This window comes from Triticum aestivum, chromosome 5D (assembly GCF_018294505.1).
Source record: "Triticum aestivum cultivar Chinese Spring chromosome 5D, IWGSC CS RefSeq v2.1, whole genome shotgun sequence".
NCBI classification, from domain to species: Eukaryota; Viridiplantae; Streptophyta; class Magnoliopsida; order Poales; family Poaceae; genus Triticum; species Triticum aestivum.
The window spans coordinates 424294773-424319676 of NC_057808.1; the positions used below are offsets into that span (position 1 = coordinate 424294773).

At 52.5% G+C, this 24904-nt stretch overlaps 1 protein-coding gene across 1 annotated transcript; it reads left to right on the forward strand.

Moving 5' to 3' along the window:
- The first annotated feature begins 20544 nt into the window (after nucleotides 1-20544).
- On the forward strand, nucleotides 20545-21770 carry LOC123122327 (chlorophyll a-b binding protein, chloroplastic). Its single transcript, XM_044542516.1, has 2 exons — nucleotides 20545-20807; nucleotides 20910-21770. Exons 1-2 carry the CDS (start codon nucleotides 20668-20670, stop codon nucleotides 21559-21561), a joined length of 792 nt encoding a protein of 263 aa, XP_044398451.1. The 5' UTR covers nucleotides 20545-20667; the 3' UTR covers nucleotides 21562-21770.
- The last annotated feature ends 3134 nt before the right edge of the window (nucleotides 21771-24904 follow it).

Consider the following 24904-nt stretch of genomic DNA (forward strand, 5'->3'; position numbering starts at 1 on the left):
CCCCCCTTCCCCCTTGGCCGCCCCCCCCTTGGAGATCTGATCTCCCAGGGCCGGCGCCCCCCCAGGGGTCCCTATATATAGTGGGGGGAGGGAGGGCAGCAGCACCACAGCCCCTGGCGCCTCCCTCTCCCCCTGCAACACCTCTCCCTCCCGCTTGCGCTTGGCGAAGCCCTGCCGGGATCCCCGCTACATCCAGCACCACGCCGTCGTGCTGCTGGATCTCCATCAACCTCTCCTTCCCCCTTGCTGGATCAAGAAGGAGGAGACGTCGCTGCTTCGTACGTGTGTTGAACGCGGAGGTGCCATCTGTTCGGCACTCGGTCATCGGTGATTTGGATCACGACGAGTACGACTCCATCAACCCCGTTCATTAGAACGCTTCCGCTCGCGACCTACAAGGGTATGTAGATGCACTCCTTTCCCCTCGTTGCTAGTATACTCCATAGATGGATCTTGGTGATGCGTAGGAAATTTTAAAATTCTGCTACGATCCCCAACAGTGGCATCATGAGCCAGGCCTATGCGTAGTTACTATGCACGAGTAGAACACAAAGCAGTTGTGGGCGTAGATGTTGTCAATTTTTCTTGCCACTACTAGTCCTATCTTGTTTCGGCGGTATTGTGGGATGAAGCGGCCCGGACCGACCTTACACGTACGCTTACGTGAGACAGGTTCCACCGACTGACATGCACTAGTTGCATAAGGTGGCTAGCGGGTGTCTGTCTCTCCCACTTTAGTCGGAACAGATTCGATGAAAAGGGTCCTTATGAAGGGTAAATAGAAATTGGCATATCATGTTGTGGTTTTACGTAGGTAAGAAACGTTCTTGCTAGAAACCTATAGAAGCCACGTAAAAACTTGCAACAACAATTAGAGGATGTCTAACTTGTTTTTGCAGCATGTGCCTTGTGATGTGATATGGCCAAAAAGATGTGATGAATGATATATGTGATGTATGAGATTGATCATATTGTTGTAACAGGAATCACGACTTGCATGTCGATGAGTATGACAATCGGCAGGAGCCATAGGAGTTGTCTTTATTATTTTGTATGACCTGCGTGTCATTGAATAACGCCATGTGAATTACTTTACTTTATTGCTAAACGCGTTAGCCATAGAAGTAGAAGTAATCGTTGGCGTGACAACTTCATGAAGACACGATGATGGAGATCATGGTGTCATGCCGGTGACGAAGATGATCATGGCGCCCCGAAGATGGAGATCAAAGGAGCAAAATGATATTGGCCATATCATGTCAGTATTTGATTACATGTGATGTTTATCATGTTTTGCATCTTATTTGCTTAGAACGACGGTAGTAAGTAAGATGATCCCTTATAATAATTTCAAGAAAGTGTTCCCCCTAACTGTGCACCGTTGCGAAGGTTCGTTGTTTCGAAGCACCACGTGATGATCGGGTGTGATAGATTCTAACGTTCGCATACAACGGGTGTTGACGAGCCTAGCATGTACAGACATGGCCTCGGAACACACGCAATACACTTAGGTTGACTTGACGAGCCTAGCATGTACAGACATGGCCTCGGAACACGGAAGACCGAAAGGTCGAGCATGAGTCGTATAGAAGATACGATCAACATGGAGATGTTCACCGATCTTGACTAGTCCGTCTCACGTGATGATCGGACACGGCCTAGTTAACTCGGATCATGTTTCACTTAGATGACTAGAGGGATGTCTATCTGAGTGGGAGTTCATTGAATAATTTGATTAGATGAACTTAATTATCATGAACTTAGTCTAAAATCTTTACAATATGTCTTGTAGATCAAATGGCCCACGTTGTCCTCAACTTCAACGCGTTCCTAGAGAAAACCAAGCTGAAAGATGATGGCAGCAACTATACGGACTGGGTCCGGAACCTGAGGATCATCCTCATAGCTGCCAAGAAAGATTATGTCCTAGAAGCACCGCTAGGTGAAGCACCCATCCCAGAGAACCAAGACGTTATGAACGCTTGGCAATCACGTGCTAATGATTACTCCCTCATTCAGTGCGGCATGCTTTACAGCTTAGAACCGGGGCTCCAAAAGCGTTTTGAGAAGCATGGAGCATATGAGATGTTCGAAGAGCTGAAAATGGTTTTCCAAGCTCATGCCCGGGTCGAGAGATATGAAGTCTCCGACAAGTTCTTCAGCTGTAAAATGGAGGAAAATAGTTCTGTTAGTGAGCACATACTCAGAATGTCTGGGTTACACAACCGCTTGTCTCAGCTGGGAGTTAATCTCCCGGATGACGCGGTCATTGACAGAATCCTTCAGTCGCTTCCACCGAGCTACAAGAGCTTTGTGATGAACTTCAATATGCAGGGGATGGAAAAGACCATTCCTGAGGTATATTCAATGCTGAAATCAGCGGAGGTGGAGATCAGAAAGGAACATCAAGTGTTGATGGTGAATAAAACCACTAAGTTCAAGAAAGGCAAGGGTAAGAAGAACTTCAAGAAGGACGGCAAGGGAGTTGCCGCGCCCGGTAAGCCAGTTGCCGGGAAGAAGTCGAAGAATGGACCCAAGCCTGAGACTGAGTGCTTTTATTGCAAGGGAAGTGGTCACTGGAAGCGGAACTGCCCCAAATACTTAGCGGACAAGAAGGCCGGCAACACCAAAGGTATATGTGATATACATGTAATTGATGTGTACCTTACCAGTACTTGTAGTAGCTCCTGGGTATTTGATACCGGTGCGGTTGCTCATATTTGTAACTCAAAACAGGAACTGCGGAATAAGCGGAGACTGGCAAAGGACGAGGTGACGATGCGCGTCGGGAATGGTTCCAAGGTCGATGTGATCGCCGTCGGCACGCTGCCTCTGCATTTACCTACGGGATTAGTTTTAAACCTCAATAATTGTTATTTAGTGCCAGCTTTGAGCATGAACATTGTATCTGGATCTCGTTTAATTCGAGATGGCTACTCATTTAAATCCGAGAATAATGGTTGTTCTATTTATATGAGAGATATGTTTTATGGTCATGCCCTGCTGGTCAATGGTTTATTCTTGATGAATCTCGAACGTGATGTTACACATATTCATAGTGTGAATACCAAAAGATGTAAAGTTGATAACGATAGTCCCACATACTTGTGGCACTGCCGCCTTGGTCACATTGGTGTCAAACGCATGAAGAAGCTCCATGCAGATGGACTTTTGGAGTCTCTTGATTATGAATCATTTGACACGTGCGAACCATGCCTCATGGGTAAGATGACCAAGACTCCATTCTCCGGAACAATGGAGCGAGCAACCAATTTATTGGAAATCATACATACCGATGTGTGCGGTCCAATGAGTGTTGAGGCTCGTGGAGGATATCGTTATGTTCTCACTCTCATTGATGACTTAAGTAGATATGGGTATGTCTACCTAATGAAACACAAGTCTGAAACCTTTGAAAAGTTCAAGGAATTTCAGAGTGAGGTTGAGAATCAAAGTGACAGGAAAATAAAGTTCTTACGATCAGATCGTGGTGGAGAATATTTAAGTCACGAATTTGGTACGCACTTAAAGAAGTGTGGAATCGTTTCACAACTCACGCCGCCTGGAACACCTCAGCGAAATGGTGTGTCCGAACGTCGTAATCGCACTTTATTGGATATGGTGCGATCTATGATGTCTCTTACCGATCTACCGCTCTCATTTTGGGGCTATGCTTTAGAGACTGCTGCATTCACTTTAAATAGGGCTCCGTCGAAATCCGTTGAGACGACACCGTATGAATTATGGTTTGGGAAGAAACCTAAGTTGTCGTTTCTAAAAGTTTGGGGATGCTATGCTTATGTCAAGAGACTTCAACCTGAAAAGCTCGAACCCAAGTCAGAAAAATGCGTCTTCATAGGATACCCTAGGGAAACCATTGGGTATACCTTCTACCTCAGATCCGAAGGCAAGATCTTTGTTGCCAAGAATGGGTCCTTTCTGGAGAAAGAGTTTCTCTCGAAAGAATTAAGTGGGAGGAAAGTGGAACTTGATGAGGTGATAGTCGCCCCTTCCGAACTGGAAAGTAGCGCAGCGCGGGAAGATGTTCCTGTGGTGCCTACACCGACTGGGGAGGAAGTTAATGATGATGATCATGAAGCTTCGGATCAAGTTACTGCTGAACTTTGAAGGTCCACAAGGACACGTTCCGCACCAGAGTGGTACGGCAACCCTGTCCTGGATATCATGTTGTTAGACAACGGTGAACCTTCGAACTATGAAGAAGCGATGGCGGGCCCGGATTCTGACAAATGGCTAGAAGCCATGAAATCCGAGATAGGATCCATGTATGAAAACAAAGTATGGACTTTGACTGACTTGCCCGATGATCGGCGAGCCATAGAAAATAAATGGATCTTTAAGAAGAAGACAGACGCGGATGGTAATGTGACCATCTATAAGGCTCGACTTGTCGCTAAGGGTTATCGACAAGTTCAAGGGGTTGACTACGATGAGACTTTCTCACCCGTAGCGAAGCTGAAGTCCGTCCAAATCATGTTAGCAATTGCCGCATTCTATGATTATGAGATATGGCAAATGGACGTCAAAACAGCATTCCTCAACGGCTTTCTTAAGGAAGAATTGTATATGATGCATCCGGAAGGTTTTGTCGATCCTAAGAATGCTAACAAGGTATGCAAGCTCCAGCGCTCCATCTATGGGCTGGTGCAAGCATCTCGGAGTTGGAACATTCGTTTTGATGAGATGATCAAAGCGTTTGGGTTTACACAGACTTATGGAGAAGCCTGTGTTTACAAGAAAGTGAGTGGGAGCTCTGTAGCATTTCTCATATTATATGTGGATGACATACTATTGATGGGAAATGATATAGAATTCTTGGAAAGTATAAAGGCCTACTTGAATAAGTGTTTTTCAATGAAGGACCTTGGAGAAGCTGCTTATATATTAGGCATCAAGATCTATAGAGATAGATCAAGATGCCTCATTGGTCTTTCACGGAGTACGTACCTTGACAAGATATTGAAGAAGTTCAATATGGATCAGTCCAAGAAGGGGTTTTAAATTTTGAGGCCTTTTAAATTTTTGTCTTCGCAAGATTTTTCCGGGTGCCACACAGTTCTTCTCATGAGTTTTTGCTAAATAATACCCCAGAGTGGAAAATGTCCCGTCCGTGGACTCGTTCCATGCCCAATCAGCCAGAAGAAGTTTATGGGACACAGACTAGCAACAACTTCACTCAGGGACAGTCCAGTCAACAAGACAGCGAAGCAGCCTTGTCTCAAGTATGCCGTCTCTTCGAACAAAGCCAGCAACAGCACCAAGAGATGATGAATCACGTCATCAATATGGGGAACCACCATGAACCCTATCAACCGCATTCCAAGTTATCTGAGTTACAGAAGACTCGCCCTTCAACTTTCGCTCACACTGATAGGCCGCTGGAAGCCGATGACTGGCTTCGTGATATCGAGAGGAAGCTGATTATTGCCCAGTGCTCAGATCATGAGAAGGTGCTTTATGCACCACACTACCTTACTGGAGCAGCTGCAGCATGGTGGGAAAACTTTCTACACATGCATCCCAGTGAACACAACATCACCTGGGAAGAGTTCAAGGAAGGCTTTCGTGGGGCACACATCCCAGGAGCATCATAAAAATCAAGAAGAGGGAATTTGACGACCTGAAGCAGAGAGGCATGTCAGTGACAGAATACAATGGTCAGTTTACCCAGCTATCTCGTTATGCCTACGACGAGCATATGACTGAGAACAAGAGGATGGAGAAATTCTTGGACGGCCTGGCACCGGCACTAAAATGCCAACTGGTTGTACACACTTTCCCGGATTTTAAAACTCTGGTTGACAAGGCCATTACCTTGGAGAATGAGCGCCGCAGCCTGGAAGATATCCGTAAGCGAAAGAGGGACAAGACGACTCTTGCTCGCAACAACCGAAGCAAGACTGAGGTTCCAAGGACAGGAGCAAGGAAATCCACGACTACTGATCTAAGGCCCGTCAGGCAGTTTCATGCCAGGGACAAGGAGTTCACGTACCATCCAGGGGTCACCTGCTATGCTTGCGGTGAAGAAGGGCACTATGCTAAACAATGCCCAAAGCCGAGGAACGCGGCCCCCAAGCCAAACAATGGTGGGAACAATCCAGCCCCCAAGCGCAACAATTTCAACCCCAGCAACAACCACAGGAAGGGTCACCTGAACCATGTGACCAGGGAAGAAGCTCAGAATGCCCCAGACATCGTGCTCGGTACGTTCCCTGTAAACACAGTACCTGCCACGGTTTTGTTTGATTCTGGAGCTTCCCATTCGTTCGTTTCGAAGAGTTTTGTTTTGCAACATGGTTTTCCGATACTTCCCTTGGAAAGATCTATGATCATCAAGTCCCCCGGAAATAAGCAAATCGCTCAGGGTTACTGCCAAGGAGTAATCATTGAGTTCGAAGGACTACAGTTCCAAGCAAATCTCATCGTGTTGGAGAATAAAGGACTGGATGTCATTTTAGGGATGGACTGGTTAACCACCAACAAAGGATTCATTGACTGTTTCAATCGGACCGTGATTCTCACTCACCATCACGGCAAGACAATAAAGGTCACAGCTCAAGAAAGACCACGGTCACGGCAACCAAAGCTGAACAAAGTGGACATGTCAGAACTGAGAAAAGTTCCAGTGGTATGCGAGTTTCCTGACGTATTTCCTAAAGAACTACCAGGCATGCCACCAGACCGAGAGATAGAGTTCAGCATTGAACTAGCACCTGGCACCGCTCCCATCTATAAGAAAAATTATAGAATGGCACCCTCAGAATTGGTGGAGTTGAAGAAGCAGATAAAGGAATTATTGGACAAAGGATTTATTCGAGCCAGCTCCTCACCATGGGGTTCGCCAGTTTTATTCGCCAAGAAAAAGGATGGGACACTGAGACTGTGTATAGACTATCGAGCCCTCAATATGGTCACCATCAAAAACAAATATCCGATGCCACGGATAAATGATTTGTTCGACCAGCTCGCACAAGCCAAGGTGTTCTCAAAAATTGATTTGAGATCGGGATATCACCAATTGAAAGTACGGACAGAAGATATCCCCAAGACAACATTCACTTCTAGATATGGGTTATATGAGTTCACAGTGATGCCTTTTGGTCTAACGAACGCCCCCGCATATTTCGTCCACCTCATGAACAAAGTGTTCATGAAATTCATGGACAAATTTGTTGTGGTGTTCATCGACGATATTCTGGTATACTCGAGGACACCAGAAGAGCATGCTGAACATCTCAGAATTGTTTTGGGAGAATTAAGGAAACATCAGTTGTACGCCAAATTTAGCAAATGTGAATTTTGGCTAAGGCAAGTTGGTTTCCTAGGCCATATATTGAACCAAGAAGGCGTGGCCGTAGACCCAGAAAAAGTCAAAGCCATACTTGACTGGAAGTCACCCGCCAACGTTACAGATGTACGGAGTTTCCTGGGAATGGCCGGATATTACAGAAGATTTATTGAAGGATTCTCCACTGTGGCAAAACCAATAACACAGTTGCTCAAGAAAGACAAGAAATTTGTATGGACGGAAGCATGCGAGAAAAGCTTCCAAGAACTCAAGAAGAAACTAACAACCGCACCGGTCCTAACCGTGCCAGACATACACAAGAGTTTTGAAGTATATTGTGACGCGTCCCGAAAAGGCCTCGGATGTGTACTAATGCAAGATGGCAAGGTTGTCGCGTATGCCTCCCGGCAGCTGCGAAAACATGAGGAAAATTACCCAACACATGACTTGGAGCTAGCAGCAGTCATACATGCACTGAAGGAGTGGAGGCACTTTCTGTTGGGAAATCGCTGTGAAATATATACGGACCATAAGAGCCTTAAATATATTTTCACACAGCCAGAGCTAAATTTACGCCAACGACGCTGGTTGGAATTGGTCAAGGACTATGATGTCGGTATTCACTACCATCCAGGGAAAGCAAATGTATTGGCCGATGCCCTTAGTCGAAACCCCAGCCCGGCCAATGACAGTCCGCAAAACTTGAGGCCTGAGTTTCAGCAGGAGTTCGCAAGACTCAACATGGTGTTGGTCACTGAAGGCACTGTATCAAATCTGGAGATACAACCCACCCTAGTGGAACAGATTAAGAAGGCTCAACAGGGACGTCCCAGCATCGAAGGTATAAAGAAGAAAAAGAACCTTGGTAAGGCTTCAGAGTTCATCACAGACAGTGAAGGAATATTATGGTACGGAGACAGACTTTGCGTACCTAACATTGAGGAACTCAAGCAACAAATCTTAACCGAAAGCCACACCGCTCCATACTCGATCCACCCTGGAGGAACCAAGATGTACAAGGACATTCAGGAAAGATTTTGGTGGCACGGTATGAAAAGAGATATAGCCACATTTATTGCTTGTTGCGATTCATGTCAGCGCATCAAGGCCGAGCATCAAAAGCCAGCAGGGCTACTCCAGCCAAACAGGATACCGGAGTGGAAATGGGATGAAATAGGAATGGACTTCATTGTCGGATTACCCCGATCTCAACGCGGAAATGATGCCATATGGGTCATCACAGATAGGCTGACCAAGGTAGCCCATTTCATTCCCGTGAAGACGACCTACTCCACTCAAAGGCTAGCCAAGCTTTATCTCTCTCGTATAGTCTGTCTGCATGGAGTCCCAAAAACTATAATATCCGACCGAGGCACTCAATTCGTCTCAAAATTTTGGGACCACCTGCAACAAGCTCTGGGCACGCAACTAGCTTTCAGTACAGCGTACCACCCTCAGACTGATGGACAAACGGAACGTGTAAACCAAATCTTAGAGGATATGCTGAGAGCCTGTGTGCTCACCTATGGGTCCAGTTGGGAAGAGAGTTTGCCGTATGCCGAGTTTGCTTACAACAACAGTTACCAAGCCAGCTTGCAAATGGCACCCTTTGAAGCATTGTACGGGCGGAGGTGTCGTACCCCACTGAATTGGTCAGAAACAGGTGACAGCCGTATCTTCGGCCCAGACATGCTTAAAGAGGCCGAGGAGAAAGTTAAGCAGATCAGGGACAGACTAAAGACAGCGCAGAGCCGACAAAAGAGCTACTACAATCAAAAACGTCGTGAGGTCAGCTTTGAACCCGGTGATTCCGTATACCTACGAGTGTCCCCTATGAGGGGCCTGCAACGGTTCAAAATTAAGGGGAAGCTAGCCCCGAGATTTATCGGACCATTTTGTGTAGAGGCACGAAGAGGCACAGTGGCCTACAAACTAGACTTACCCAAGGAGCTGTCAGACGTCCATGACGTATTCCACGTCTCCCAATTGAGAAAATGTGTGAGTACCCGGAGAAGCACGTATCTCATGAGGACATTGATGTACAACCAGATCTCACCTACAGAGAGCGGCCAGTAAAGATATTGGAGGAGTCTGAACGGAGGACCCGACAGAAAACAACAAAAATTTCAAAGTTCAGTGGAGCAACCACACCGAGGATGAAGCTACGTGGGAAAGGGAAGATTTTCTCCACGCAGAATACCCATATCTATTTGAGGATCAGCAGTAATCTCAAGGACGAGATTTTTCCTAAGGGGGTAGGTGTTGTGACACCCAAAATTTTATTTGGATTTTTCAAAAAAAATTATTTGGCTTGAGGGAGGTGATTTAAATTTTTCTTCAAAAGAACCCTCCCTTTCAAAATATTTTTTTGGCAAGAGTTTTATTTGGATTCACCCAAGACTTGTTTTTGGTCTTGGAGGTTCTTGCTTTTTATTTGGACTCAAACCAAAATGCTTTTCATTTGGGGAAAATGTCTTTTGAAGATTTCTTTGGAAAATGCACTATGGCTTTTGGAATAATCCTTTACCACTTTCAACAAATCTCTCTTGCCATGACCTTAGTGCAAATCCACTCTCCTAAACCTTCCCTCATCTTTGAATCATGATTTGCATCAAATCCAGCAAGTTGGACCTCCCTATATGATTATTTTCCATTTAATCTTATCAAAACTTTTTCTGCCCTCTATTCTAGCCCTTGGAGGTTTACAAAGGAACTGCTCTTTCTGCTTTGATTTTTGCCCCCAAACCAATTCCCCTCCCTAGTCCTTTGAACCCTCAAACAAGATCCATGAAGATCCACTGGTCTTCAGTTCAAATTTTTCAAACTACACTTGCTGCAAGTTTGGACCAGATTTGTCAAATCTGATGAAATACATTCAAATCCTTCTCCTAAAAATCTGAGAAAAATCAGACAGCCTCTGGGTGCATTGAGAGGTCACCTCACCAAGTCCCAGCCCCAGGAAAAATTTTCTTCACTCCAAATCATTCTGTCGAACACCTGCAGAGCATTGTCAAAATCAGGTTCAGTCAAAATTCAGAGAACAGTTTCAGTGCACTGTCGTTTTCTTCAGTGTTCGATCTCAATCTCGCCAGTGCCCCGGTGTCGCCTTGCTCCCCGTCCCCTCCCCCTTGTCCTCTGCAGCGCACGAGCGCCTGGATGCTTGCGGGCGTCGGCGACGAGCCGGAGGAGGTGCGCCGCCCCGTGACCGACGCCAGCGGCGGCTTTGCGGCCGCCAGAGAGAGGCGCAGCGCCGACGGCGCCACTCAGCGCCGCCCAAGCCACCGGAGATCGCCGCGTGGTCTTCCACTCCCCCGTGCGCGCTGCCACCCTCGTCGTGAACTGCCAGGCGCGGAGCGCGCTCTCTGCCGCCGTCGTGCCCGTGCGGCCACCCCACCATGGACCGACGCCATTATGCCAAGACCGACCGGGGTTAGCAGGGGAACAGCACCAGTACACCTCAGTGATGCTGCCTGGCCACCTAAACCCCTCGCCAAGCCACTGCCTCGCCGTAATTGCTCACCGGAGCAACCCCGTTCACGGCCACCCCCTCGATCCGCCTATAAATAGAGGCCCCGAGCTTCAACTCGAACCCACACCACCTCTGCACTCCACCTAGACCACACCAAGCCACTGGAAGAGCCCCGAGGAGGTCTCCTTCCTCAACTCCGGCCGCCGCGACCCGCCACGGGATCCAGCTCGATTCGCTCCCGTGCGTGCACCTCTGCCTCCCATCTCTTGCCAGTAGCTCTCTAGTGCATCCCTCTTCTGACCCGCGCTTCAATTCGGAGTTTGCAGCACACCACCGGAGTTCCCCACCATCACCCGAGCCGCCGTCCGCCGGAGAAAGTGTCGCCGTCGACGTGGTGCTCTCCGACGCTCGAGTCCACCACCCACCGACGCGGAAGGACATGCTGAAGCTCTTGCTACACTCCGATCTCCCTGTCTCGCCGTGGTTCGATGCCGGCGACCACCATAGTCTTCGGGCGCCGGCGAACTTTTTAAACCTGACATGTGGACCCCCCTGTCAGCCTCTACTCTCTTCTCCCTCGAACCGTTTTCTGTTGGCGCCTTCGGGCAAAATACGTTTTCCCTTTTGAGCTGGCGCGTTTCTTTCCGAAGCGTTTTCTGTTTTCTCAGTTTAGCCCCTGGAACCTTTCTGTTTCATTACAGATGAGTCCCTGGACAGAAACCTTTATATCTTTTAAATAAAAAGTGATTTTTGAGTGATTCTTTTTCTGACAGTCTTAAAATTTTGTCTAGTTTTTTATGGGATTTATTTGGAAATTTTTTGGAGAAGTTTTTATGCACGCATTGGTTTTCACGTTAGTGCCCGTTTTCGTTATGCCGTAGGTTCCGGAAGAGGTGACGGAGCCGCGAACTTCGCCGAGCTAGACTCCGACTTCTCCGAACCAGGCAAGCATGTTTGAACCTTTGATATGATAGGTGTTTTGCATGTTTGCGTGAAAGGTTGTGCGTGGCATATGAGTGTCGGTGAGTACCTCGTTGCTTGTGAGGCAACTACCCGCATGTTCCAAAATTGCGATGATCTCTGGTGAGAGATGGCCTAATCATGTGGTGAGATGAAGGGCAGCAAGGTGGTACTGTTGTAGCATACCAGCCTTGCGTCATCCGTCAAATTCCGACGTTAATGTGGACGGAGTCACGTTATCGTTCTTTTCCCTTCCGTGCTACCACATGTTTCTTTGCCAGGATGCGGTTTAGTAAGTTGGTAACCTCTTTCCGTGTACACACCAAACACAGGGGCCGGGATGATGATTCCATGGCCCTGGATTAAAGCCAGTCATCCGGTCAGGGGGCATGGGTGTTTCCGGTTGGGACCGAGAGGGGGGGCACCCCCTTAGAGCGCGCGTATAGAAATTTGATCCCATGCTACGCGAGGTTGTAGCCTCCCCGTCTCAAGGTTTTTCTTGAACGTTGCCGAGGGTGATCCCTGGCTTCGGAATGTTGAATGGGTGTGTACTGGTTAGACGTGTTTCTCCCAAAACACCGTAAACGGAACTAGTCCCCGCGACTACTAAAATCCGTTGGCTGTGGTTAAGTACAAACTCTGCAGAGTCAAATCCTTCCAAGTCATCGTATCCATGGTCAAGTATCGTGATCAGTATATCCATATCTATCCTCGTGGAATTTTTATCCCCGGTGAACAAGCTCTAGCGGTAAACCCAGTTTAATTGTTATTCCTGCGGATGGACTAACCTTATATTTGTCTCGTACTTGTAATAATTTATGTTCTCGAGCTACTGAATTATTGATCTACAATATAAGGCCTTTATGTGATGTCGCTCAGACGTCCGACTGTGGCATGTTTGTCTTTTATTTCTGTTATAAGCCCTTTATGTGGTGTCGCCCTGACGCCCGACTGCGGCATTATTATTCTTGCAGTTTCCTCCCGAGGAGTCATTCAGACCCTCGTTTGGCACCGGTATTATTATTCTTGCAGTTTCCTCCCGAGGAGTCATTCAGACCCTCGTTTGGCACCGGTATTACTATTCTTGCAGTTTCCTCTCGAGGAGTCATTCAGACCCTCGTTTGGCACCCAGTATTTTTTTTGAGATTTCGGGAGGACTACCGCCCGACTTCTCTGTTATTTTTCCCCATGCATTGTTATCTCTATGTCTGCACGCACTGGTTAATCTGTTCATGTGCTTCATGTTTACATTTGTTGTATCTTATGTCCGAACTGTCTTGCGAGTACTTTCATAGTACTCACCTGGCTTGTTGATTTGGCCAGATGTTGACGAAGGCGATCTCTTGGATGAAGAGTTTGATAGTGCATCCGACGCCTAGAGGAGTCCCAGTCAGTCCTGTGCGATCTTGGATATTGGTCACTTGTATTATATACGCTTCCGCCACCCGCAATAAGTCTCCTCGAGCCTCACTCTGACGCTCGAAGAGTTGTAGTCTTCAGGAGTCATATCACCCACTTCGCAGTGATATTTCCACCATCGTTGTTATCGTGAGTTAGTAGTTATGCCACCCTATCCGCCGTTATGTTTTATCAGCGTTCATGTAATAAATCATTGAGCAGTCTCCGCTCAACCTTGTATTATATTCAGTACTCCTGGTATTTTTCTTCTGTGACCAAGATATTGTCTACCAGTGAGAAGGAATTCTTCTTTACTGGTCCGTAAAAGGGATTGGTCTCTCAATAAATATTTTATTGAAAAACCGGTCGTGACACCAGGTTTCACAGGAAGACCAGGCATATCAAGCGTCGCTTCAACTCCATTCGTGAAAGTGTTCAAAATGGAGACATAGATATTTGTAAAGTACATACGGACCTGAATGTAGCAGATCCGTTGACTAAACCTCTCCCTAGAGCAAAACATGATCAACACCAGAACACTATGGGTGTTCGATTCATCACAATGTAACTAGATTATTGACTCTAGTGCAAGTGGGAGACTGTTGGAAATATGCCCTAGAGGCAATAATAAATGGTTATTATTATATTTCTTTGTTAATGATAATTGTCTATTGTTCATGCTATAATTGTGTTATCCGGAAATCGTAATACATGTGTGAATACATAGACCACAACGTGTCCCTAGTAAGCCTCTAGTTGACTAGCTCGTTGATCAACAGATAGTCATGGTTTCCTGACTATGGACATTGGATGTCATTGATAACGGGATCACATCATTAGGAGAATGATGTGATGGACAAGACCCAATCCTAAGCATAGCACAAAAGATCGTGTAGTTCGTTTGCTAGAGCTTTTCCAATGTCAAGTATATTTTCCTTAGACCATGAGATCGTGCAACTCCCAGATGCCGTAGGAGTGCTTTGGGTGTGCCAAACGTCACAACATAACTGGGTGACTATAAAGGTGCACTACGGGTATCTCCGAAAGTGTCTGTTGGGTTGGCCAGGATTGAGACTGGGATTTGTCACTCCGTATGACGGAGAGGTATCTCTGGGCCCACTCGGTGATGCATCATCATAATGAGCTCAATGTGGCTAAGGGGTTAGCCACGGGATCATGCATTATGGTACGAGTAAAGAGACTTGCCGGTAACGAGATTGCACAAGGTATTGGGATACCGACGATCGAATCTCGGGCAAGTAACATACCGAGTGACAAATGGAATTGTATACGGGATTGATTGAATCCTCGACATCGTGGTTCATCCGATTAGATCATCGTGGAACATGTGGGAGCCAACATGGGTATCCAGATCCCGCTGTTGGTTATTGACCGGAGAGGCGTCTCGGTCATGTCTGCATGTCTCCCGAACCCGTAGGGTCTACACACTTAAGGTTCGGGGACGCTGGGGTTGTAGAGATATTAGTATGCGGAAACCCGAAAGTTGTTCGGAGTCCCGGATGAGATCCCGGACGTCACGAGGAGTTCCGGAATGGACTGGAGGTGAAGAATTATATATAGGAAGTCCAGTTTCGGCCACCGGGAAAGTTTCAGGGGTTATCGGTATTGTACTGGGACCATCGGAAGGGTCCCGGGGGTCCACCGGGTGGGGCCACCTATCCCGGAGGGCCCCATGGGCTGAAGTGGGAAGGGAACCAGCCCTTAGTGGGCTGGGGCGCCCCCCATGGGCCTCCCCCCTGCGCCTAGGGTTGGAAACCCTGGGGTGGGGGCGCTCCCCACTTGACTTGGGGGGGAAGCCACCCCCCCTTCCCCCTTGGCCGCCGCCCCCCCTTGGAGATCTGATCTCCCAGGGCCGGCGCCCCCCCAGGGGTCCCTATATATAGTGGGGGGAGGGAGGGCAGCAGCACCACAGCCCCTGGCGCCTCCCTCTCCCCCTGCAACACCTCTCCCTCCCGCTTGCGCTTGGCAAAGCCCTGCCGGGATCCCCGCTACATCCACCACCACGCCGTCGTGCTGCTGGATCTCCATCAACCTCTCCTTCCCCCTTGCTGGATCAAGAAGGAGGAGATGTCGCTGCTCCATACATGTGTTGAACGCGGAGGTGCCGTCCGTTCGGCACTCGGTCATCGGTGATTTGGATCACGACGAGTACGACTCCATCAACCCCGTTCATTAGAACGCTTCCGCTCACGATCTACAAGGGTATGTAGATGCACTCCTTTCCCCTCGTTGCTAGTATACTCCATAGATGGATCTTGGTGATGCGTAGGAAATTTTAAAATTCTGCTACGATCCCCAACAGTCCCCGTCAAGCTCGACCAGTCCAACTCTTCGTACTACGCGTGGAAGACCTACTTCAACCTCCTCTTCCGCGAGTACCACCTCCTCGAGCACGTCGATGGGAGCGTTGATGGCGACCTCATGGCGGGCGATCCAGATTGGGCAGCCATTGAGGCCTCTCTCATCCGGTGGTTTTATCTCACTGTCTCGCCGGACATCTTCCACACGGTCGTCTCGGAGGATGACGACGCGTGTGCCGTGTGGACCAAGATCAACAACCTCTTCACTGATAATAAGCTTCAATGTCTCGTGTTCTTGCAGCAGGAATTTTTTGGGTGCCACCAAGATGACTCCTCCATCGACGACTAATGCATGCGCCTTAAGCGGCTCGCTGACGAGCTCCGCGATATCGGCGCCAAGGTGTCTGACGAACTCATGCTCAGCACCCTCACTGCCGGCCTCAACGAGGATTTCGGCAATGCGGCCTCCAACCTCTCCCTGCTGCCGAACCCGACCTTCCACTCCGTCGCCGCGTATTTCCGCTCGGAGGAGCGCCGGATGAAGAAGGTCAAGGCGCGCGTACAGCACACCGCCCTCGCTGCCGGGACCTCTCGCGGGGCGCCTCCGTCGGCCCCGCCTCACCCGCGCCCGGCCGCGCCACCGGGGTTCTTCCTCCCGCCGGCCTCGCCCGCGCCTCCTGCTCGAGCACCGCAGCAGCAGCAGGGCGGCGGCCGCCGCAACCGACGCCGCGGAGGCGGTCGCTCCGGGCCACCACAGCAGCAGCAGCAGGAGTCGGGGTACGGGGGGGCTCCACGCCATCATCTGCCGCCCTGCCTTGGTCGGTCGGCACCAACCCATCGACCGGGGTGGTCCATGCATACCACATGCCAGTGCGCGGGCCCCGGGCATCCTCGGCCCGCACCCCACCGGCCCTCAGGCGCACTACGCCGTGGCCCCATACCAGGAGGGCGGCGCTGGCTACGCCGCGGCCCCGTACCAGGCGGGCGGCGCTAGCTACCCGCTGGCGCCCGCTCCTCCGTCCGGCCACTCGCCGCAGGGCGGCTATGTGCCGCCCCCCGCGCCGCTCCAGACTGGGGGCTACTCCCTCCCGCCGGCTCCGTGGGACCCCGTACTCCTCGCCGCGCTGCACTCGGCACCGTCTCCCTTCAACTACGGAGGCGGCGGTGATTGGTACATGGACACGGGGGCTACCACCCACATGACGTCGCACCCCGGTAACCTTGTCTCTTCCTTCCCGGTCACCACTTCGAACCGCATCACCTTCGGTGATGGTTCCTCCGTACCCATTACTCATGTCGGTCATAGTTTCTTTCCGTCTACTTCTACACCTATTAACATGACTAATGTTCTTGTCTCACCTAACCTAGTTAAAAATCTTGTCTCCGTTCGTCGTGTTGCATGTGACAATCCTCTTACCGTTGAATTTGATGGCCTTGGTTTCTCTGTGAAGGACGCCCGTACACGGATGGGGCTCCACTGATGTGACAGCCCCGACGACCTGTACCCGGTGCACTCCGCCTCCACCGCCACCACCACCGCCTCTCCAGTCGCCCTCACCGCCGGTGTCGACCTCTGGCATGCACGCTTGGGTCACCCCAACTCCACCGTCCTTCGTCAGATTCTTAAGAGTTTTTCATTTTCATGTAATAAGTTCGACGAGCACACTTGGCATGCTTGCCGTATCGGTAAACATGTTCGTCGACCCTTTAGCGAGTCAAACACTATTTCTACTTTTCCGTGTCAGTTAATTCATAGTGATGTATGGACATCTCCAGTTGCGAGCAACACCGGTTTCCTATATTATCTTGTCCTACTTGATGATTTCTCTCATTTTGTGTGGACGTTTCCATTCCATCGCAAATCCGATGTTCTCACCACCCTCACGGCCTTTTACTCCTACATCACCACCCACTTTGGGCGCCCTATTCTCGCCCTCCAGACTGACAACGAAAAAGAGTTTGACAATGCTGCCACTCGCCACCTCCTAGCGTCTCACGGCACCACCTTTCGTCTCACATGCCCCTACACATCACAGCAGAACGGCCGAGCCGAGCGGATTCTCCGCACTCTTAACAACTGCGTCCGCACATTGTTGTTCCACTCCAACGTGCCCCCTCGGTTTTGGCCCGATGCTCTCGCCACTGCTACTCTCCTCGTCAACATTAGGCCTTGTCGTCCCCGCTGGAACTACACTCCGCACCAACTTCTCTTCGGTTCTCCTCCCTCCTACGACGGTCTCCGCATCTTCGGCTGTCTATGTTACCCTAGCACCGCCTCCACTACGCCACACAAACTCGCCCCTCGCTCTGGAGCGTGTATCTTTCTAGGATATCCCCCTAACACCAAAGGTTATCGGTGCTACGACCCTGTCTCCCACCGTGTGTACACCTCCCGGCATGTGTACTTTGATGAGCGGGCATTTCCTTTTCACCAGGTACCCCCTTCTGCAGAGGAGTCGGCGCCCTCTTATGGTGTATCAGACGCGGCCCTGGTGCAGCCCCCGGCGCGGCCCCATGTGGCCCAGGCGCGGCTCCTTCCGGCCCCTCCTGGCATGGTCTCGGCACCCCCAGCCGCGGGCCCCTCGGCCTCGGCGGCCCCTCCCGCGGCCCCGGCCCCAGCCGTGGGTCCCTCGGCCTCGGTCCCGGTGCGGCCTCCTACGGCTTTGGGTGGCCCTTCGGCTCCCACCCCGCCGGCTGCTGCGGCCTGCGGCCCTCCGGCCGGCCCCGTCGCTCCGCTCAGCGCTGGTCCTGCGGTATTGCCGGGAGCGACGGACCCTTCGTCATCCTCGTCCGTTGCTCCTGCCGAAGTCGACCCGCCTCCTGCTGGCATGGTGACGCGGTCTCGCGCCGGTATACACCGGCCCAGCACACGCTACGCTGCTAATGAGTATGCGTGCGCGGTGTCGACATCATCCTCTCCACCGTCGCCCATCCCCTCGTCTGCACGCGCTGCCCTCCGTGATCCACATTGGCTCGCCGCGATGCGTGAGGAGTTTGATGCGTTGCTGCGCAACCGCACCTGGCATCTTGTTCCGCGACCCCCTCACGCCAATGTCATCAGCGGCAAATGGGTGTTCCGTCACAAGACCAACCCGGACGGTTCTCTCGAGCGCTACAAGGCTCGCTGGGTGGTGCGCGGCTTCCGCCAGCGTGTCGGAGTGGACTTCACCGACACCTTCGCCCCGGTCGTTAAACCGGGCACGATTCGCACGGTGCTTCAGCTGGCAGTTTCCCGTGCCTGGCCTGTGCATCAGTTGGACGTTTCCAACGCTTTTCTGCACGGCCACCTCACGGAACGGGTCTACTGCGAGCAGCCAACTGGCTTCGTCGATGCCGAGCATCCCGACCACGTTTGCTTGCTCTCTCGGTCCCTCTATGGACTGAAGCAGGCCCCCCGGACGTGGTACCAGCGCATGGCTGGTTTTCTGCAGCAGCTTGGGTTTCGCATGACCCGCTCCAACGCCTCTCTATTCGTCTACCATCAGGGCACTGCTACTGCGTACCTGCTCCTCTATGTGGATGATATCATCCTGACGGCATCTTCGCCTGAGCTCCTTCAGCGGCTCACGGCTCGTCTTCGTGCTGAGTTTGCCCTCAAGGATCTGGGAGCGCTGCACTACTTCCTGGGCATTGAGGTCGTTCGCCGTGCCGATGGGTCCTTTCTGCATCAGCAGAAGTATGCTCATGAGCTTCTTGAGCGCGCGGGTATGCTTAACTACAAGCCCGCCTCCACGCCTGTCGACACCAAGGCGAAGGTGTCTGCTTCGGAGGGCTCCCCCGCGTCCAATGCCGCGTTCTACCGCTCCATCGTTGGCGCCCTGCAGTATCTCACCCTCACTAGGCCTGACTTGCAATATGCAGTCCAGCAGGTGTGCCTTCACATGCACTCCCCGCGTGACTCCCACTGGACTCTGGTGAAGCGTATTCTTCGGTACATACGCGGCACTATGACCCTGGGACTCACCCTGACGGCCTCCTCCTCCATCGACATGGTTGCCTACTCCGACGCCGACTGGTCTGGCTGCCCCGACACGCGTCGCTCTACGTCAGGCTATTGTGTCTACCTCGGCCCTTCGCTGATTTCGTGGTCGTCCAAGCGACAACCCACGGTCTCTCGCTCGAGTGCCGAGCCGGAGTATCGGGCAGTGGCTAACGCCGTTGCTGAGTACTTTTGGCTCCGTCAGCTGTTTCAGGAGTTGCTCTGTGTGGTCCCTAAGGCCACGATCGTCTACTGTGACAACATCTCCGCCGTTTATCTCTCCGCCAACCCCGTTCATCATCGCCGGACGAAGCATATTGAGCTCGATATTCACTTCGTTCGCGAGCAGGTGGCTCTTGGGAAGGTTCGTGTTTTGCACGTTCCTACCACTCAGCAGTTTGCCGATGTTATGACTAAGAGACTACCGACCCCAGACTTTGAGGAGTTTCGGTCCAGTCTCTGTGTCTCCGGCAACGCTTCGACTGTGGGGGGTGTTGAGCGTACGTTGTCTACCGCATGTGTATAGGACTTGGGTTTGTATTTATACCGTTGTATCTCTCTCTCTCCCCCTCGTATATTTGTACATCTTGGGAGACAAGTAGAGGCCGGTCCACCTTGTACCTATATATGTGCGTCATGCACACGATCAATGAATTATCGATGCATGCAATCCCTTCTTTCCAACTAACAAAGTGGACGGGACCCGCAGAGAACACGTGTCAACCAGAGGAGGCAGTTTGACGGGCGAGAAAATCATCCAGTTTAGAATAAACGTTTTCCAAAATTTATAGCGTTGTACTATAGGCTATATGCTCATACAAACACGAACCCTGCACTTACATTAAACGTTGCTTCCAGCATCCATGTGCTAAGTTCCGGCTAGCCTGTTTTTGTATCTATTGTTTGCAGTAAACCTTTCATCATGTTGTACGTACAGAAGAGTGTGTATCTCTCTAATGTATTTTTCGTGGGTGAGCAAATCCGGTTTGCCTCCAGGTGGCAGCCGGCGAGTGGCCACACTGGGGACGCCGGATACCGACCCATATCCAGAGGCATCGGGGCGGCCAATGGGGTCGCGCGGACGTGTCGCGCCCCGCATCCACCAGTTGTGCCCTGCGCACCTCAGTCGCCGTATAAAGATCCACCTCGCGCACCGGACATCTCCACCCAAACACACACCATCCACCAGTTCATCTCACTGAGCTCGCAGGCAGCCCCAGCCACCAGCGAAATGGCCGCGTCGGCGCTGCACCAGACGACCAGCTTCCTCGGCACCGCCCCGCGGCGTGATGACCTCGTCCGCAGCGTCGGCGACTTCGGCGGCCGCATCACCATGCGCCGGACCGTCAAGAGCGCGCCCCAGAGCATCTGGTACGTGCTGCTAGTATTTCCCATGGTTCTCTTCTCTCTCCCCGCGACATTCATCATATCACTGGACTAATGCACCTTTTTGATGGATGGATGAATGTGTAGGTACGGCCCTGACCGTCCCAAGTACCTGGGCCCGTTCTCCGAGCAGACCCCGTCGTACCTGACCGGCGAGTTCCCCGGCGACTACGGGTGGGACACCGCCGGATTGTCGGCTGACCCAGAGACCTTCGCCAAGAACCGGGAGCTGGAGGTGATCCACTCACGGTGGGCGATGCTCGGCGCCCTGGGGTGCGTGTTCCCGGAGATCCTGTCCAAGAACGGCATCAAGTTCGGCGAGGCCGTGTGGTTCAAGGCCGGTGCCCAGATCTTCTCCGAGGGCGGCCTCGACTACCTGGGCAACCCCAACCTGGTGCACGCGCAGAGCATCCTCGCCATCTGGGCGGTTCAGGTGGTGCTCATGGGCTTCATCGAGGGTTACCGCGTTGGTGGCGGCCCCCTCGGCGAGGGCCTCGACATCATCTACCCAGGCGGCGCCTTCGACCCACTTGGCCTCGCCGACGACCCCGACACCGCAGCTGAGCTCAAGGTCAAGGAGCTCAAGAACGGCCGCCTCGCCATGTTCTCCATGTTCGGCTTCTTCGTGCAGGCCATCGTCACCGGAAAGGGGCCCGTAGAGAACCTCTTCGACCACGTCGCCGACCCGGTCAACAACAACGCGTGGGCCTTCGCCACCAACTTCGCCCCCGGAAGCTAAATGTGTTAAGCCATCTGTCCGTCCATCGGACGAGATATGCATGTGTACTTGTACGTCGTGGATCAACGTGTAGCTGCACGTACTTTGTGTGTTTATTTGTACCATGATCGAGCGAGCGAGATGACCTCTCGCTGGCTGCGCGCAATGTAAATTAATTAAGCACGAGATGCACGAGCAAATGGATGGAAGAATCGTGTATCATTAGTACATTACTCGAGATCATCAACTGGCATGGCGTATATGGTACTTCAAGCTCATGAAACGGGACATTCGCAACGGCATACGGAGATCCAACGGGCCAACTATACAACTCTGTCTTTGTGGCTATTCTTGGTTCAGAAACCCAGTTTCTCTCGTTTGAAATCCTTTTCAGATCGTAACTTTGAAACTCATGCAAGCATGAACATGAATACACAGATTTTGCAATGCAGAACTTGCATCTTTTCTTCATGGGAAAATTTTATTTTTGCCGCTCTAGATTTTGCCAATTTTCCTTATGTCACTCTAGATTTCGACATTTCACTTTTGCAACTCTGGAAAACCGGCCTCGCCCTGAGCGCGCCCTCGCCCCCCGCACCTGACCGTCGTGCGCCACTCCGGCGCCGGCGTCCACCGCGCTCTTGCGCCCCGGCTTGTGCCACTCCGGCCATTCCGGCCACCTCTTCCCCCTCTCCGGTCCCGTCTTCCTCCCTGGCGCGTCGCTCGCCGCAGCCATGACCTCCAGTCCCAGATCTGGCTCGTCCATGGCCAGCCGGAGGGTGAGAGGCCGATCGTCTCTGGGCTGGGGCTCTCGGAGGGCTCGGCGGAGTCTGACCCCCAGCCAGCGGTGGAGTCGGCGCCGCGCCTGGTGGCCCCTGCTGCGGCCTGGGAGCGGCCGCCTCCGTCCAAGAAGGAGCTCTGGCGGCTTCGGCATGGCCAGGGGACGCAGGCGGGCTCTTCCAGGGCCAGGCAGGGTGGACCGCCGCCGCCGCGTGTGGAGGTGATCCCGGAGCTGCAGGACAAGTGCTTCAGGTGCCTGGAAAACGGCCACTTCCGGCATGACTGCACCAACCAGGAGGTGTGTTTCCGGTGCAGGCTGCCTGGACATGGATCCCGCGACTGCAAGCGACCGAGGAGTCCTTCCTCTGCTGATGCGCGAGGCTATCGCCAAGGTGGCTCGCCGCACCTCTCCGCGGGTGAGCCCGGATCCCCCGGTGGCCCGCGTGGCCGCCTCGCCTCCGCCGCAGCTCTCCTACTCGCTGCCGAGGGCGGCCGAGGCGGCTTGGCCACGGCTGGCACCCCCCAGGCTCCAGGTGGCCATGGAGGCGGACGAAGGCGAGTCCGAGATCTGTGTGGTTTTCGGCGTTCGTAGTCCACAGAGGAGCTGGAGCGTCGGCTGCGCTTCGCCATGGTCGCCTACGTGGGCGGTGCTCGGAGAAGGCTGGCGCCGCAGCGCGTGCTCGAGATCCTGGCGGGCAAGCTCGACATCACGGATGATCAGGTCTCGGTGCACCCGTACAGGCCAGAGGATTTCCTGGTAGTTTTCGCCTCGGCGGCGATCAGGAACAGAGTCGCGGCGTGTCCGGAGGTGGAGTTCCAGGGAGATAGGCTGTACTTCAGACCGTGGAACCGGCAGTCACAGGCAGTGCACTCGATCTTGGGATCTAAGGTTTGGATCGTCATGGAGGGGATCCCGCCCCATGCTTGGGAGAGGGAGACGGCGGAGGACCTTCTAGGCACGGCGTGCAAGGTGGACGCGGTGGCGCCGGAAACTAGCTCAAGGTCAGATCTTTCGGCATTCAGGCTCACGGCGTGGACTGCTAATCCAGAGGCGATCCCTTCCCTTCGCTGGCTCGCCATCCCGGAGCCTGGCTCGGAGATCCCTCCGCCGCTGTTGCAGTACAAGGTTCTCATACACGTCGACGCAGTTGCAGACTTCATAGAAGCTGGGGAGCCTTGGTTCTTGGGCGGCTCCTCCGATAGTGGTCAGAGCGGTCTGCCAGGCTCGCCGGATGGGTTCAGTGACGATGGAGGCGGCGCCAGGCCGCGGCAGCGAGTTTGGCAGTTTTGTGTGAGAGATGCGCGCGGCGGCGAGCTTGGGCGCGAGGGAAACGGCGGCGGCCATGGTGGCTCAACGAGGAGCGCAGAGAGGACAGACTGGCGCCTGCCCCCGATGGCCCCCACCCCGGTCGTGTCGCATGGCGGGCCCACGATGAGGGTGCAGGATAGGGTGACAGCCAGGAAGTCAGCTTTTGACTGTCTTTCGGGTCAGCAGCTGGGTGGGGACGCACGAGAGAAGGTTCCCGAGACTAGTTTGAACAGTGGTGGCGCGTTTTTGACCGGGTAGGCGGATGGAGCACAAGTGTTACCGTTGGGAGAACGTGGGGTGACCCTGGTTGTTGAGGGTGCGGATCCCCAGACCGACAGGATCGCGGGGACTGGACAGCCAGCTCTCCTGGCCCCGTCCCCGACCCGCATGACAACGGTTACGTCGATGGATGCGTCAAGGAGCTGCGCGCCAATGGGGACTCTTCTGCCACGCGCTGGAGAGGACGAGGCAGACCCCACGGGGACTGGGAGGCTGGACCCACCGGAGATTCTCACTGATCGCTCCGTCCAGGGGGGCAGACTGCAGCTGGTGGGACCTGTTGGGCCACCCACGAGGGACGCGGAAGGCGGGAGAGGTGAGCAGCAGGAGTTGGCCCTGGCCTCGGATAGGGAGCCAATAATGGAGGGACTGGCAGCGGACGCTGAAGGTGGGGCCAACGATGGGAATCATGCACATGCAGCATGCATGGTGGCATGCACGTACGGCGTCACCGATGATACAAGTATGGAAATGGAGGGTGTTCTCGCTGGTGGGCTGGATGAGGGCAGGCTGTAGCGTGACCAACTGGCCATTGTCCCCATCGAGGCAGAGGCACACGGGGAGACGGAAGGCATGACCGCGCAAGAGGCCCATGCGTATGGCAAGCTCAAGAGTTTCTGCTCCAACATCATTAAAAAACTCGCCCCTCCCCTGTTAAAAGAGGTACAGGCGGCGCAGCTGCGTCCAGATGCATAACCTTTCATGCCCAAGAGAGCTACTCGATCGTCGAAGAAGGCCATGGGGACACGAAGATCAAAGGAGAGCCCGGCTGAGAATGTGCTGCTTCATGCCCTTGGCATGGTTCCGGAGGACTTGGTGGTTGATGATGGGGTGGTGCATGAGCTCAAGGCTCTGTTTGACTCCCCATTGAGGGAACAACATGTGAGGATCATTGCTGCTCTCTTCGGCAAGACAATCCCATCGGCAGAGGAATTGGATGCGAGCAACTCGGTGATGATCTCTGTCAACTAGGAGGCTTGTGGGTGGGGCTGGTGG

Excerpts from the sequence above, each read along its gene's own strand:
- LOC123122327 (XM_044542516.1), top strand. The coding sequence starts at position 20,668 with ATGGCCGCGTCGGCGCTGCACCAGACGACCAGCTTCCTCGGCACCGCC. Across the intron at positions 20,808-20,909 it reads AGCGCGCCCCAGAGCATCTG|GTACGGCCCTGACCGTCCCA; the intron begins GTACGTGCTGCT and ends ATGAATGTGTAG.